The sequence below is a fragment of the Gossypium arboreum genome, chromosome 8 (genome assembly GCF_025698485.1).
Source record: "Gossypium arboreum isolate Shixiya-1 chromosome 8, ASM2569848v2, whole genome shotgun sequence".
Classification (NCBI taxonomy): domain Eukaryota; kingdom Viridiplantae; phylum Streptophyta; class Magnoliopsida; order Malvales; family Malvaceae; genus Gossypium; species Gossypium arboreum.
Window position 1 is genome coordinate 140,307,738 of NC_069077.1, and position 16,667 is coordinate 140,324,404.

The 16,667-nt window shown below is 33.2% G+C and overlaps 2 protein-coding genes across 2 annotated transcripts; one reads left to right on the forward strand and one right to left on the reverse strand.

Annotated features, from left to right (window-relative positions):
* Positions 1-1,742: 1,742 nt before the first annotated feature.
* On the forward strand, positions 1,743-9,792 carry LOC108470223 (uncharacterized). Its single transcript, XM_017771497.2, has 18 exons — positions 1,743-2,092; positions 2,174-2,201; positions 2,271-2,371; positions 2,535-2,738; positions 2,830-3,073; positions 3,389-3,564; positions 4,057-4,139; positions 4,429-4,501; positions 5,391-5,456; positions 5,574-5,616; positions 5,753-5,892; positions 6,178-6,384; positions 7,064-7,148; positions 7,341-7,635; positions 7,939-8,200; positions 8,348-8,561; positions 8,645-8,859; positions 9,248-9,792. Exons 1-18 carry the CDS (start codon positions 1,967-1,969, stop codon positions 9,395-9,397), a joined length of 2,712 nt encoding a protein of 903 aa, XP_017626986.1. The 5' UTR covers positions 1,743-1,966; the 3' UTR covers positions 9,398-9,792.
* Positions 9,793-10,328: 536 nt separating this feature from the next.
* On the reverse strand, positions 10,329-15,072 carry LOC108469286 (cold-responsive protein kinase 1-like). The gene is made up of 7 exons (XM_017770181.2): positions 14,646-15,072; positions 14,340-14,547; positions 14,115-14,245; positions 13,382-13,595; positions 12,322-12,550; positions 12,074-12,224; positions 10,329-10,833 (listed from the first exon to the last, which is right to left on the reverse strand). The coding sequence occupies exons 2-7, from the start codon at positions 14,476-14,478 to the stop codon at positions 10,480-10,482; spliced, it is 1,218 nt and encodes a 405-aa protein (XP_017625670.1). The 5' UTR covers positions 14,479-14,547; positions 14,646-15,072; the 3' UTR covers positions 10,329-10,479.
* Positions 15,073-16,667: the final 1,595 nt, after the last annotated feature.

Genomic DNA, 16,667 nt, shown 5'->3' on the forward strand with positions numbered 1-16,667 from the left:
TAATTACTTATGCTTTTTTATTAAATAACATATGTCAAACATTTATTAAATCACGTGATAGTGTTTGGCTTGAGTACTCAATTATAGGTTAAAGCCAAACTCAAATTTCAAATTGTACATTAATTTAATATAAAATGATAAAATTATAAATATTAATTATGTAAGGGTATAATTCTTTAAAAAAACATATAAGGGTAAAGCTAAAAAATTAGAGATAAAAATTGAATTATAAGTTGTCAATTTCAAAGTGCAATTTTTCTTATGTCTATAGTTGACTTCTGTAGAAAATAAATGTGTTTTAATATGCTCAAACTCATATATTCTCACACTGGTAATATTGGTGCCAACCAAACTAAAACTCCATCAACATAATTATTATTTTAATTATTTATTTATAAATTATGTAAAATATTTTTTAATATTCATAATATAATATAGTTGTTGCGGTTTCTTTCTACCTCCTTCACTTGGGAACGGTTCTTATTTATATGGCATGGTTCCCTTAATGTGACATGATAGGGAGGTAGCTAAGTGCTGTGCATATAACTCAATATGACACATACATATCCCCTTTAGGTTCGACACATATCCTAGATATGCCTTTCAAATAGGATTCGCACCCAAGTGTCATCATATGTGCTCGCGCGTTCCGTCTAGCAAGGTCGCAAAGTGTGTTCACAGTTTTCCCTTACAAGGGGCTGACATTTTACCTTCCAAGGTTACAAGGTGCTCCATGTCGTCACACATATTGATGTCCACCTCGCGAGATCGTGAGGGCGCCAGTTAATGGTCGAATTTCGGGTTGTGAGATATTCTATAACAATAGAATATTAATTTTCATATGATATATAATTACGTAGAGTTAACTACATCCCATTTCACTAAATTATTGGCAAGTTTACGTTTTGTTTATTTAACTTAAAAAAGTTACAAAATGGTCATTAAACTGTTCAAATTTTTTCATTTAAGTTACTAAACTATTTGAAACTTTTTATTTAAGTCATCACTAGGTTGTTAAGTTTTTTTTTTAAATTTAACAAGCGAATTTCAAGCGACAATTTGACGATCAGTACAGTGGATCAATACCTATCGATAAATAAAAGAACATATCTTAAATCCAAGTTTATCTGACGGTTAGTGTCAAAGATCGAATAAAAAAATTGTTTGGATTTTGATTTGTCAATGCGTAACATTTAAAGCTACTTCATAAAAAAACTAAATTGTAGAAGAGAAAAGGGAAAAAAGGCTTTCGATTGGCGCGGACAAAGAAGGTCATATAACATCAATTTTAACAACAGAATGACTTAAATGAAAACTTTTGAGTAATTCAGTGATTATTTTGTAATTTTTTTTAAAATTAAGTGACTAAAATATAAACTTATTAACAGTTTAATGACCTTGGGTGTAATTTACCCATTTAATAATATATATAATAAAATAAAAACAATTATCATAAAATTAAAAAGAGGTAAAATTGAATTTAAGCTTTCAATATTAAAACCCAAGCTCAGCACTAATATTTTTATCCAAAATTTGTTAAATTTCCAATCAATATTCGAGTTTAGACGAATAAAGCAACTCTTGAAGATGATACTTGCAAGTTAGGATTTCGAGGATTATGGATATTTTAGGAAATGTCTTAAAATAAATATTTTAAAGCTGAACAAAGAAAAGAAATCCATTTTCTTACGAGTTCTTTTTTCCCTTCTTTTTTGTGCGTACTCTTACAATTATTCAACGTTAATAAATCAGAATTTACAATGAAATGGAATAATACACATGAAACGACAAAACTACTACCCAAACAATCAACGAAAATTACGTGTATTGCCCTTAAATATCATTTAAGTTCCCCGTCCAAAAGACCAAAACCCTAAACCCTCTCCGCCAATCTCACTTTTAAACCAAAACCAAACCAGTATTTCCCGTTCAGGTCAAGGGAAAGAAAAGAGAAGAGAAAAAAAAAATGGGGATATTTGAGCCATACAGAGCAATAGGTTACATAACTAGCGGAGTTCCTTTCTCCGTTCAGCGATTGGGCACCGAAACTTTCGTCACGGTTACCGTCGGCAAATCTTTTCAGATTTACAACGTCAGTGCTAATCTTTCTTCTCTCCCTCTAATTTCTGATGTTGAAATTATTCATCTTCTCACTTTTAGCTTCCTTTTGCAGTGCTCAAACCTCAAGTTGATGCTTATTGGTGAGTGTGTGTGTTTGAATTTAGCTTTCGGTTAAAGTTTTTTTCTTGGCCCTAATTCTGTTCATGTAGGTCCTCAACTACCGAAGAATATTCGAGCTCTTGCTTCGTACCGTGATTTCACGTTTGCTGCCTATGGGACTGATATTGCCGTATTTAAACGAGCTCACCAGGTTTATCTTTGGTCTTTTATTTATTTCAAGTTTAGTTCTCAAATGGTTAAGCTAATGTGAATGTGTCTCCTGGCTTGAGCACCGTATCTTATGTAGAACTTTTTTTTTTTATCCTTAAGATTTTGTTCTTTTGGATTTGGTGATAAAATTAATACATTTGTAGGTAGCAAATTGGAGCAGACACAGTGCTAAAGTCAACTTTTTGCTTTTATTCGGGGACCACATTCTAAGTGTAGATGCTGATGGTAATGTTTTCATATGGTCGTTTAAAGGAATTGAAGACAATCCTGCTCCAATTGAACATATTAAGCTAGATGCCAACTTCACTCCTACTTGTATAATGCATCCAGATACTTACTTAAACAAGGTAACAGTCCCTGATTTGTTGCTAATATGGTAATTGATGAATTTATATGTTATGATAAAATGAACGTGTATAACTAAAAAGACTTGAACAGGTTCTTATTGGGAGTCAGGAGGGTTCTTTGCAGCTTTGGAACATTAGCGCAAAGAAAAAACTTTATGAATTCAAGGGATGGAATTCGAGTATCTGCAGTTGTGTTTCATCCCCTGCACTAGATGTCACTGCTGTTGGTTGTGCTGATGGAACAATTCATGTTCATAATATTCGTTATGATAAAGAAGTTGTAACATTTAAACATTCTGCACGAGGCACTGTCACTGCCTTATCTTTCAGCACAGGTATTCCCAATAAGAGCTTTTTGCTTGATCTTGAGCTTGTAGACATATCAGAATTTGCTTAGGCTGCAGTAGGGGTAATTGAGACAAGCCAGCACATGCCAGACTAGATCTTGGCCAAGCTTTATTTTCTTGTTTTTGGCACAAAATATAATCCAGCTACTCAATCTCAAGTCAATTAGACTCGATAAATTTAATACTAAACAGTGTAGATGTTTAGGATAGGGCTTTTTCCTAATATTTTCTATTAGAAAAATATCTGTTCACTCAAGCCACCACCTAGCATGTTTATGCTGATCTGTGTTCTATATTCTGCAGATGGACAGCCCCTTCTAGCATCTGGAGGTTCTTCTGGGGTCATAAGCATATGGAATCTTGAGAAGAAAAGGCTCCAATCAGTCATACGAGAGGCTCATGAGAGTTCAATTATTTCGCTTCACTTTTTTGCTAATGAGCCTGTGCTAATGAGCTCATCAGCTGATAACTCAATTAAGGTATGACTGATTTAGTATCAATATTTTTCCTTTTACCCACCATCTGATGAATTTGATACGTCTAAGGTTTTAAGTGGTTAAAGTAAGGTGGAACACAATCTGGATGCAGCATATGCATTTAGTTGTTTTGTATCATATTTGATGCTTTAGATTGTGGCATGAACTATGTTGTGGTTTTTTAAAATTTGAAACTAATATATCCTATGCATTTTGCCAAGTCTGATTCTTCTCCTTCCTAAACAAGAGGCTGGATTTTTTAGATACATGTAGATTGTTACCACTATGACAAGTTTCCTTTTTACCATCTTTGCCTAGTTTTTGTTTTGATACAGAACTTTGCTAGCAAAAATGGGTTGTATGCATGTTTGCTGCATTCCTGATATTCTTTCAGATCAGTGGTAAATTATTGGTGTTTCTTTGCATTATGGTCTATGCCTTGCATGCTCATCTATATTATCAGGAAATGCACTTTGAATTTATCTTCTACTGCAGATGTGGATCTTTGACACAAGTGATGGAGATCCTCGTCTCCTGCGGTTTCGAAGTGGACACAGTGCTCCTCCACTTTGCATCAGGTAATAGTACTCCATATATTGTATCCATATGCAACATTCTACATATTCATTTCACCCCTAATATGTTTAACAATTAAAATCGTATTAGAACCATATTGTGAATATGGTCAATACAATTCAAGAAGCGTGCTAATCTTCGTCTTGCAGTACTTGGGCATATGAATTCTGAAAATTTAATATTTGTTGTACTGGATTTCTATTGAACCTGTGCTTCAATTAGTTCAAAACTTTCTTTGGGAGATCATTTTGCTCATGAAATACCTAATTCCAATTTTACCCACTTTGGCAGGTTCTATGCCAATGGAAGGCATATCCTGTCTGCTGGCCAAGATCGCGCTTTTCGCCTTTTCTCTGTAATCCAGGTTTGCATCTATAGTCGGAAGGAGTTTTTTTTTTTTTTGACATGCATGAAGTTCCTGATTGACCATTGCACAAACTTTTATGCATCCCAGTGGCCTTTTTAATCAAAAGGTTTGCATGCAGTTCTTGAGTGTTTTTTGGTGGCAATGATCTATTTAAGTAGATAACACATATGCCTCAATCTGTTCATAATGTACCACGAGTGTTTAGTACAATGTTCAATTCTTCAAATCTTCTTTTGATGGTTCTACAATTACACTACGTTTACAGGCAAAATATAGAAGGAAATATTACCATGTTCATGCATTGATAAGTCTATGATTTTAGATTTATCATTATCAATGCAATCTGCAGGCTTTTTATTCTATCTCTTATACTGATCATTTGTGTTTGAAATTAATTGATCTGCTTTTCCATGAAAGATTTCCTTTCTTAATCTTTGTTTATTTATTCTTTTTGTTCATTTTTTTTTTAAATTTTATAATGGGAGTTTTTGTTATTGGTACTTGAATTGACAATTATTTTTGTAAGAGGTCAGTATCCATGTATTATTTTGTGTGTAGGATTTAATACTATCCTAGATTCCATATCTTTACTTTTGCATGTTGGTTCTTTGATGCAAATCTGATCTTCAATTGATTAAATTGTCTGAACTAAATCTGGGTGTGAATATCATATAAACTTTGCTTTTTGTCTGATTATAAGACCTGCTAAAATCCTATATTTATCTAATCTGCAATTTGAAAGGAGCTTTGGTTCTTGGCTAAACTGTACTTATTGTTTGCTCTTATTCTCACCCTCCATCCATGAATTTCTATATTTACATGCTACTTCACAATTAATATAATTTTATAATTTGTTGGTAAAAATTGTCAATTTTGTTATGATCAGGATCAGCAAAGCAGAGAGCTGTCTCAAGGTCACATATCTAAGCGAGCCAAGAAACTAAGAATGAAGGTATGGCTGGGGTGAAATGTTGGTACTTTTCTGGCTATGTCTGCACGTATTAGTTGGCTGTTGTAATTTTTTGAGTGAATTTTTGCGTTCAACTTAGTTTCTTATTTTCAATTTCAGGAGGAGGAACTGAAATTAAAGCCTGTTATCGCATTTGATTGTGGTATGATTTTCTGCTATATGCTCTTTTATCGTTTAAACTTAAATGAAAATTTGCAAACCGTCTGATTTTGCATGGTGGTATGTTCTTTTGTTATGTCAAAGTGATCTAAGTTTGGCTCTCTCTTTCCATAAAAAAGCTGAAATCAGGGAACGAGATTGGTGCAATGTGGTTACATGCCATATGGATACTGAACAGGCATATGTGTGGCGACTTCAAAATTTTGTGATTGGTGAGCATATCCTGAGACCATGTCCTGAAAATCCAACTCCTGTGAAGGTTATGCTCTACCAAATTCCTACTATTTAGTATTTAGTTCCACGAGTTTTATGTATTAACATCTCTTTTCCTTTACCAAAATGTAGTGAATACATTCAGTGCTTTTTCTGAATTTCTCTATTTATAGAATATAGCCAAGATGGCTGATGTATTCATCTTCATTTAAAACATTACGCAGCAAATACTACTGATATTAAACTATTCAAAGATGAGAAACCCTGCTAGAAACTAGTATTTCTTGAACTATATGAATTGTGACTGATGGTTTTTTCTATCTGGTTGCAGGCCTGTGCCATCAGCGCTTGTGGTAATTTTGCGGTTCTAGGGACTGCAGGGGGTTGGATTGAGAGATTCAATCTCCAATCTGGAATAAGTCGAGGTAGTTATGTGGACACGCCAAAAGGAAGTGCTCATGATGGAGAGGTCGTTGGAGTTGCATGTGATTCTACAAATACCTTGATGATAAGTGCAGGGTATCATGGAGACATTAAGGTATATTCTTTCCCTGATTTTTGTTCTATTTTCCTATTCTTAACATGCACTTCTAAGAGTAACACGTGATTATAGCTTTGGATATTCCTCTGTTGGGTGTAGTTGTTTTAAACTGAGCAGCATTTTCTCTCAGTTACATTAAAATAACTAAAAGATGAAGACAGATGGTAATTGCCTTTTTGTGCCATTTGTCCACAAAATGTTTTTAACTTGTTGAGTGTGCTTTGCTTGGAAATGTGTTAAATATTGCGGTTCCCCTTATCAGGTAGGTGTAGTCCTTGAATACATTGGATATTTTGGATTGAATCTGACTTTTGCAAGTCAGTTGAAATTGGTGGTGGTTGTTGTTGTTTCTTTTTTAATAGCCCAACCATAAAGATTTTGTGAAAAGGAAATTACATACAAGGTAGGGGCATTTATAGCCTTACATAGGTTTTAGATTCTGTTGCGGGGAAAGCATTTTTACCACCTTTTTGTTTTTCTGTAGACAAGAAAGCAATTGTAGAAATTGATCCACCTTGGTTTATGTTTTACTTTGAAATATTTTCCTACTGGTAATGAGAAGAGCTGATGGAAATTTAATTAATAAAACTTACGTTAAGCATGCAGTACAAAGAGAAAATTTTGTTTGAGTTTTTGCCGGGTGTAATTTAATAATTTTGTTTTTTTTTTGGTGCAGGTATGGGATTTCAAGGGATGTTACGTAAAATCTAGCTGGGAAGTTGGATGTACTGTGGTTAAGGTTGTTTACAATCGGCTCAATGGTGAGTGCTTCTTTTGGTATTTGTTATTTTCAGCCTTTAACCTTTGGTTTTTCCGTGTGTGTGTGTCGGTCTGTCATTGGGCATGTACTCCTGCATCTCTACGATATCTCTGTTTCTGCTTTTCTTCCTTGGTCTTTTCTCGTCTTCAAACATATATTTAGCAACTGCTTTTATTTTGACTGTATTTTGCAGGTCTTTTGGCCACAGTAACAGATGATTTGGTTATATGTTTGTATGATGTTGTGGCATTAAGAATGGTTCGTAAATTTGAAGGCCATACAGACCGTATTACTGATATATGTTTCAGTGAGGATGGCAAATGGCTGCTATCATCCAGCATGGATGGGAGTCTGAGAATTTGGGACGTTGTCTTAGCGAGACAAATTGATGCTATACATGTTGATGTATCTATCACAGCATTGTCCTTGTCACCAAATATGGATGTTTTAGCAACTACGCATGTTGATCAGAACGGGGTTTATCTGTGGTAAGTTTCCAGTTTTGTATCACCTTTATCTTTATGGGTCAAAGAAGTTGGCTATTAGGTTCAATTATCTTATTTAGGATCTTATATTCACTCTAAATAGCTGAAAAACTTAAAAAGAATCTTATTGATATGATGAAATTTCTTCTTTGTAAACAACATGAATGATCATTTTTGAAACTGGAACGTGGCAACAATAAATGTTATATATTTTAGACATTCAGTGTATAATATGCAGGTGGTACGTGTAACTATAGTTTAATTCTTAATAATAATAAAAATAAGCGGCTGGAATTGTTAAATCAGGGTTAACCGGTCGATCTTCTCTGGAGCTTCAAATGTGGATTCTTTTGCAAGCGGAAAGGAAGTTGTAAATGTCAGGTTGCCATCCATCTCATCTATGAATGGATCCCAAACTGAGGATTCTGATGAACCTGTTACGGACAACTCAGTTTCAAAAGATGCTTCTGTTTCTCCAACCTTCATTAAGCAAATACCGGAACTAGTTACTCTCTCACTATTGCCAAAAAGCCAATGGCAAAGCTTGATCAATTTAGACATTATAAAGGTCTCTCTTTATCTTCTTGCTTTTTTTTTTTTTTTGAGAGTTAAGTATTGGAAGTAAATATGTTAATTCTTTTTCTTTTTCGCACTCCATTTAGGTAGAGGGTTTCTGTGAGGATTGACTCTGGTATTGTATTATTTATAATTGCAGGTTCGCAACAAACCAATTGAGCCTCCGAAGAAACCCGAGAAGGCTCCTTTCTTCTTGCCTTCAGTTCCATCTCTTTCTGGAGAAATATTATTTACACCTAGTGAAGCTAATGGTGATGTAAAAGGCAATGACTTGGTAATGAATGATAGGAAACTTGACTTGGCACCGTCTCCTTTTTTGCAGCTTCTTCAGTCCTCCGCGGAGATAAAAAACTGTAAGTTCCATCTTGAGATTTTATCAAATATTCGTCAAAAAGGTCTTTGCAGCTAATATTTGTGTGCTTTTAACATGTTGCAGTTTCAGCGTTTACTGATTATATTAAAGGTTTATCTGCTTCGGCTTTGGACATGGAGCTTCGGATGCTTCAGATCATAGACGACGAGAATTTGGAAGATCTTGATGGGAAACCTGAGATGATTTCAATTGAACTGTTATTGGATTATTTTGTTTGTGAGATCTCGTACAAGAACAATTTTGAGTTCATACAAGCTGTTATCAGGTTATTCCTGAAGGTATTGTTTCTTACCTTATTTGAAGGAATTCTATTTTATATGGTTAGGAATTTTTTGGCCAATAGACACTTTGAGTATGTATACGTGCCCGGTCATGACCCAAACGTGAAAAACCAACCAATTACCTAAAACTGGAACCTGACCGAACCCAGTTTCATTATATATAGTAATCCAAAACCTCCAAACCTGAAATGAACCAAGCCCAAAGCAATCCATAAACTGAGAGAGCCAGCATCATAATCTCAAGTGTTTGACCTAGTTTTCCTTGATTAATATATTTAATGGTATTTTGGGTCACAATTGGTTATGCATCTTCATTAATCTTCTGCCCTGTTTTCTAATGTGGCTTGTCTTGGTTTTTCTTTGATGTCATATCATATTCTTTCAGATCCACGGTGAAACAATACGACGCCATCCGAAGTTACAAGGCAAGGCAAAGAAGCTCCTTGAAATCCAATCTGACGTATGGCAGAAAATCGATACAATGTTTCAACGAACAAGATGCATGGTGACTTTCCTCGGTAATTCACAATTTTGAAGTGCTCAATGGGCAACAGTTTTGTAAGTTGAATCAAATCCAGAGTTCCCTGCAAAACAGGTATGAATTTCAACTCTCTATTCTTGGCTGGAATTGTAGATAAGAAGAGGATTTATGTAATTTTGGTTTTTTTATAAACGATTTTCTATTTATAACAAAATTTCTGAAAAAAAATGCTACGTGTGGTTCAAGCAACCTATAAATTATCTCTTATCTAGGGCTATAATCAAGCTGAGTTGATCTCGAATAATAACAAGCTCAAACTCAAGCTTGATTAAAAACTTCTGGCTCATTATTTGTGATTCAAACAATGATGCTAGACCGAATCGGCCTAGTTGGATCGGGAATTGATCGATTATTGGTTTAAAGAAATGTAACTGAATTAGTTGGATCGAGATTTAGTACAGACCGGGTTAAATTTGGTTATTCTTTTAATATATTATTTTGAATTTTAATTTTTTTAATTGAACTTGTGGGGGTTGGTTCAACTGGCTTAATCGATGAACTAATGGTTTGACCTGTTTAACTATCAATTCGGTTTTAAAGCATTGGATTCAAGTTGTATTGAGTTTCATTTTCTAAATTCAAGTTTAGTTTGAAATAAAATCAAATTGTTCAATTTCAACAATTTATATTTATGGGGAATAAAATACCAATAACAAAAATGAAATATATACAAGTGTACATTTTCGGAATATCCAAATTACAAGCGTTCCATTTCCATAGGCAAATATCAAAAAGTACCATTTTTTTTTTCTTCCTAGCTATAATCAGAAAAATATCGCTAAAATGGAATTTTGAGTGTATAATTATGTATGTCAAGGTATTAAGGGTAGAAAAACAATTTAGTTGTATAACTTAAAAATGTATATTTAAAGCTATGAACTACTCGAATTGAGCATTAAGATATTTAAAATCAGCTCGTTCGGCATGATAAATACTATAAAAGTATTTAAACTTGTTTCGATTCAAACTCGAGTGGTTCACAAGCACTCATTTACACCTCTACTTATATCCTAAAAAAATTTCAAGCAATTAGAAATTAAACAATGGTGCTTTAAAGCTACAAGCAAAAGTGATATTCAACAAGGCAACTGAGTGTGAGCCTGAGTTGATGAAGTGGATTCAGATTCAAGTGGAGAAGGGAAAGGATCAGGCATAGTATCCCAAGACACAGATGACAGCTTTTCACTGTTCTTCTTATGCCGACTCCGATCAAAAAAGGCCGGTCTGGAGGGTGTTCCGACCATTTCGGGGGTGCAAGTTAACATGGTTACGATCTCGGACATGGGTGGTCTTAGGTTCGGGTGAAGCTGAAGGCAGAAGAAGGCTACGTTTACAACACGAACCACATCTTTCTCCACCAATGATCCTAGTTGTTTCAATCTTGGATCTACTAGATCAAGCACACGAGATCGCTCATATAACTTCCATGCCTAGCTAATTTTAAAAAATACATGCAGTAATAATCATTAATATTTTGTCAATGATATACATATTGTATACAAATTTAGGATCAAAATGATTTTCTCTACTAATTTTTTGAACAATCCAAGGGGAAAATGTCTTAAAAACCGAATTGGTGGTCAAACCGATTTGATTATTGATTTAATTGATTTAATCTTTGATTTAATAATAATTACATAAACAATTAAAATTTTATAAATATTTAAAATATTGAAAAATTTATAAATTGGTTCAATCATTGGCCTTTGGTCTTAATTTTCGAATTTTTATTAGTTCGGACTTTTGAGTAATTCGTTCAAAGATGAATTCAGTCCTTATATTTTGACCAACATATTAGTCAATTTTAAATCCAATCAGTTCGGTCTAGTTCTATTAACACTACAAGAGAGAGGTGTCAATCCCCAACCTAGCCTCCTTTGCTATGCCTAGACTAGGGATTGTATACATCACCTTCATCTCATTTTTATGTTGAGGTTCCGTTTTCATGAATTATTATGAATTACATCATAATTATTTCACTCAACTCAATCTTCTTCGAGTTTTGTTTACCATTGAGTTTGAAAAGTATTTTTCAACCTAAACTTTGATTTCAAAAAAAAAAAAAAAGTAAACACACAGCTTTTCAAACCAAACCTTGATTTTAAATAGGATTTTAACCTAAACTAAAAAGTAAAAAATTTTAGCTTTTGGCTTTAAGAAAAGTGTTTTTTAATTAAGTTACCTTTTTATCCACTTTTAAATCTTTTAGACTCTAGTTCATAATATCATGTCTAAAATTGTTATTTTATTTATTATAAGCATTCTTTGACAACAATAGTAAACACTATCAAATTTTTCAAAAGCACTTTTTTAAAAACAATTTCACGACACTTTTAGAAAACACTTTTCAACCTCAATGATAAACTAGCACTTCTACTATACTTTTTACTAATGATTTTTTAATTTATTATTATAAAATATGTATTATGATTTATATATAGGATCGGGTGGAACGGAGTAGGCATTTACTAAAACCGCCTTGCTCTATTGACCACAACTCCCATTGTTTTAATAAATAAAATAAAAAAATAAAAAAAAAACAATTCTTATTCGGAGTGGATTGATATAAAATCTATAAAAGTGCTCGAGTTTTACCATGTATCTCGATTTGTCTAACTATGAATTAAAATTAAAATTAAAAATAAAAAAATTGACTTAAAAATTGCTTACATATTCAGGTAGATACTGCATTTCTGAAGGCAGAGTAAGATCAGTATTCTTCCTGCGGCTAACAATTTCAAGCACAAGAACTCCAAAGCTATAAATATCTGCTTTTTCAGACAATTCTCCTCTAATCGCATATTCTGGCGCTGTATAGCCTCTTTTAACAATATCAAAACCAATCATTTCATCATCATCATCATCATCATACATTAATTCCAATACTACTTATCATTCTAGGGGAAGAGAGGGCTTACAAAGTGCCAGCAAATGTGGTGCTAAGATAAGCTTCATCTTCAGGAAAGAACCTAGCCAGTCCAAAATCACCAATTCTAGGATGAAACTTATCATCAAGAAGAATGTTGCTTGCTTTGATATCTCTATGAACAATCCTTAGATGAGAATCCTCGTGTAGATACTGAAGTCCTCGTGCTACACCCAATATTATTTGAAACCGAGTCTCCCAGTTCAAGCACACTTTCTTACCTGCATATATATATATATATATATATATACACAAGTTAATTCCAAGGTTTGGGTTACATATATGTATGTATAGTTCTAGTTCAACAAAATCATGGTGATTTTTTGTTTAGCAAATCGTCAAAAACCTTCTTGCACAAAGAAAAGAAAAACACATTATATAAACCAAGTTCATGCACAAGTTTGAATCCAAATATGTTCATGCAATCATCTTTAAGAGGTGGCATTGTAATAAGACGAAATTTGAGCCTGAATATGTGCAACCCCTTTCTCTTTATGACTAGAATATAGCATTTTTTGTACCAAAAAAGGACAGATTATTCCTTCATGTAGCTAGCAAGAGTACATATAAAAATTATAGTACGAGTAAAATGCATCATTGACCTAAGATTTTTTAGTGTAAACTATATTAGTAGTCACCCAATTATGTTTTTTTTTCTTTTTTGGTCACCCAACTATGAAAAGTTACAAAATGGTCACTCAACTATTCAATTTTATATCTTTTTTTTTGTCACCTAGCTATCTTGGATTTTTTTATGTTTCTATTTTTACATTAGCCATCTGGAGATCAAAAAAGATAAAATTGAATTGTTGGGTGACCACTTTGTGACTTTTCATAGTTGGTTGACATTTACTATAAGTTTACTGCTTTTTTATCATTAAAATATCGGGAAAGAAAGAAGGGAGATGACAAAGTTTAAACTCTTGTCACTTAGGAGCTAGACAAAAACTTTGACGACTGTTCCAAACAAGTCTCAGCACATATATATATATATATATGATAGTATGTATGATTTTTAGAAGAAGAAATTGGGGTTGGTGAGTTATATATACCATAGATTATGTGGTCCAAGCTACCATTCTTCATAAATTCATATACAAGTAAACGTTGAGACCCATCTGAGCAACATCCTAGAAGTCGAACCAGATTCTTGTGTTGGATGCTTGTGATCAACCTCACTTCTGCCAGAAACTCTGACTCTCCTTGTTGGGATTTATCATGGGACAGCCTTTTCACAGCAACCATTCTACCATCTTTAAGCTTCCCCTATCAAATATTCAAAGAAAAATGGCAAAAAAATCCTCATTTTTTTTTTTTTGGTCAGTTTCAAATGCCCAATGCATCCCAAAAGCAATATAATATATGATTTCAAAAGGTACAAAGGTAGCTCCTACAACAAACCATGTTTCTCAAGACTCCGAAACTTCAAAATAAGACATTACTACAAAAAGGGCTCATACCATATCTCTCACTTTATATATACATGGAAATAATATATATACACATGTACACTGCACTATATCTATATTTTCTTGATTTGATGACGAGTTTTGAATACAACTATTATATAGTTAATGCTCAATTATTTCTAATGCATCTATGTTATCTAAATTCAAGGATGTGTGCCGGATACGGTTATATATCCCACACAAGTACGCTCAATTTTGTTAAAAGTAATGACATATGTTTAGAGGATCATATCTGAACTATGTGACAAACACGGATATCAAACATGAATAATTTTGAAAAGAAAATGAAAAGTCCGAATATTTTGAGCTTGCTTACCTTGTAGACAGGCCCAAATCCACCTTTTCCAAGGAGATTATCAGGGTGAAAATTCTTGGTTGCTCTCTTTAATGTCTTGAAGTCAAAATAGAAAATAGTTCGAAGGTCCCCACTAAAGAAATCCGTCGATGCTGCAGAGACGCATAAAATTAAACTTCACAAGCCAATAATTCCCAACCAAATCATACCTCACTCTTTTATCAGTAAATTCATCAAATACGTTACCTGCATGCCTTTTACTCTCTGATATAAAACTCTTAATCCCTGCTGGTTTCCAAATTTTCCAATAGATTAACACTATAATCAATAATATTATTAACACAACAACCCCTCCAAGGAAAAAAAACAAGGAAGACGTCTTCATCGTAGAACCAAACACTTTTCAAGCACTGACCATGCCGGAAACAAAGAACAATTTAACTTCTGCTAAAACCTGTCATTTACGAATCAAAATTCAAAACCAAACAATGGGTCAGTTTCTTTTTCGATGTTGAATTTCCCTATGAAGTTCACAGTACATATGATCTTTACCTGCGTTGCAAATCATTGAACTTGAGAAGACACCATTGTTAAGACTGTCTTTCCATTGGTTTCGACGTGGATTAGTGATAAGAGAGTAGCAAATGGAGTTGGATTTTTGCCTCGAGTTTGCCATCTTTATTATCGATTTTTAAAATTTTTCGTTAATTTATTGGATAAAAACTTGAAAAAAATAAGGTGACAGCTAACAGTAAGCAATGCTGCCATTGATTTAAACGATTTCTTTGGAATTTTACGAATATTCTGTGATTTGCAAATTTGTATCTTTTATTTGGTGTTATATATAATAGTATATATACGTACACACACCTAGGAATTAATCAAACAGTGTAAATGCCGGCTTCTTATTTGAAGTTTCAATGCTTACAGAGTAGCACCTTTTGCTTATTCTTTTGACAGAATTTATGCTTCTTCGACTAGAATCAAAGATTTTCTCTCTTTACGCTCAATAATAACAAGGGTAAATTGCACCCAAGGTTACTCAAGTATTAATAAATTTACATTTTTGTCATTCAATTTTCAAAAGTTACAAATTGATCATTGAATTATTTAAAAGTTACAAGTTGATTAGTAGGTCATTAACTTGGTAAAAGATGTTAGATGTGACATTAACTCACTATGCATCATAGAGTAAACCATACCTAAATTCAATTAATTATTAGTAAGTTTGTACTTTTGTCACTCAATTTAAAAGAAATTATAAGTTGGTCACTGAACAATTTGAAAATTTTAGGATTTCAAGGATCTTCATCAGAGTTGTATCTCAATGAACTCGCCACCATCCAACCTCCTCCTCCTCTGGCAAAGAAACACATCGAACCAACTTTTTTTTTCCTCTTCTTTCAACTTTATGATTTATTTTTCTTTGAAATGGCCTAAAATTCAAGTGATTTAAACCCGAAGTTCTAGCCAAGAAACTATCGGATCTCCATCCATCATTATCAAATGATTAACCGACTTTGATATGTTCCTTTTTTCAACGAGGCTTTTTTTATCTTTTGTATAGAGCTTTCACCGCTTGGAACTCTCTAGTTAATTCCTAACCAAACATGGTACGTTTGAGTCTCTCTCTATATATATTATTCTTTTGCTTCTTACCTTTACCTTTGTAGATCCTATTTGGGATAAATCATCATTGGTATCTTCCATTAATTTGATATATCTTCATATCCCATTTTGTCGTGGCATGTTTAGTTAAGCTTGCATTTGTTACTAATTTGTATGAATGTCGTAGTCACCCCCTCACATCACATTCACATTGATACCCATCGTATGATTACAATGCTTCACCTTGTCATGGTTGTGGATACTTTTTAAAACTTTTATTTGATTAAGCATAGTGATAACTCGTGATGGTTGATCTGCTCATAGTCTTTGTTTATAGAGTATGCTTGCATGATTTTTCTTCTTTTTATGCTCATGTTAGGTATCATTGTAGTTTTGATAGCTTTTGATATCCAAATTAGGTACATTTGTGGTTTCGATGCCTTGTTGTTGTTGTTTTTTTTAATAACAATAGGTACCTAGAAAAAAGGTGATTAGAATATGCATCTAGCAAAGGGGAGTACTCGAAATAGAAATTGCATATGATTGTTTTGGATCATTCTTTGCATTCAATTTTAGAATAATGCATTGATCAAAGTTCTTGTTTACACCGATATCTTTGTTTATGTATCAAATGGTATGCTTCTTTTAGCATGATTATGGATGACAACTTTATACAAATCGGACTAACTTGTATGAACTTTAGAATATTACATCGAATTGGCATAACTTAAAAATCTATAGTAATAATGTCATGTCTCGAAACATATTGAACTTTGTCTCGAGACAAAATCCTCATTGTCTCAAGACAGGCAACTTTGAAGTAAAATTTCTATAATGTCATGGCAATGTCTCGAGACATGAAGGTCATGGTCTCGAGACATACAAACCTACAATACAATATTTTTAATTAGGTGATATGAGACTTAAAACAAATTTTACATGTCAGTAACCTTTATTATCGATCAA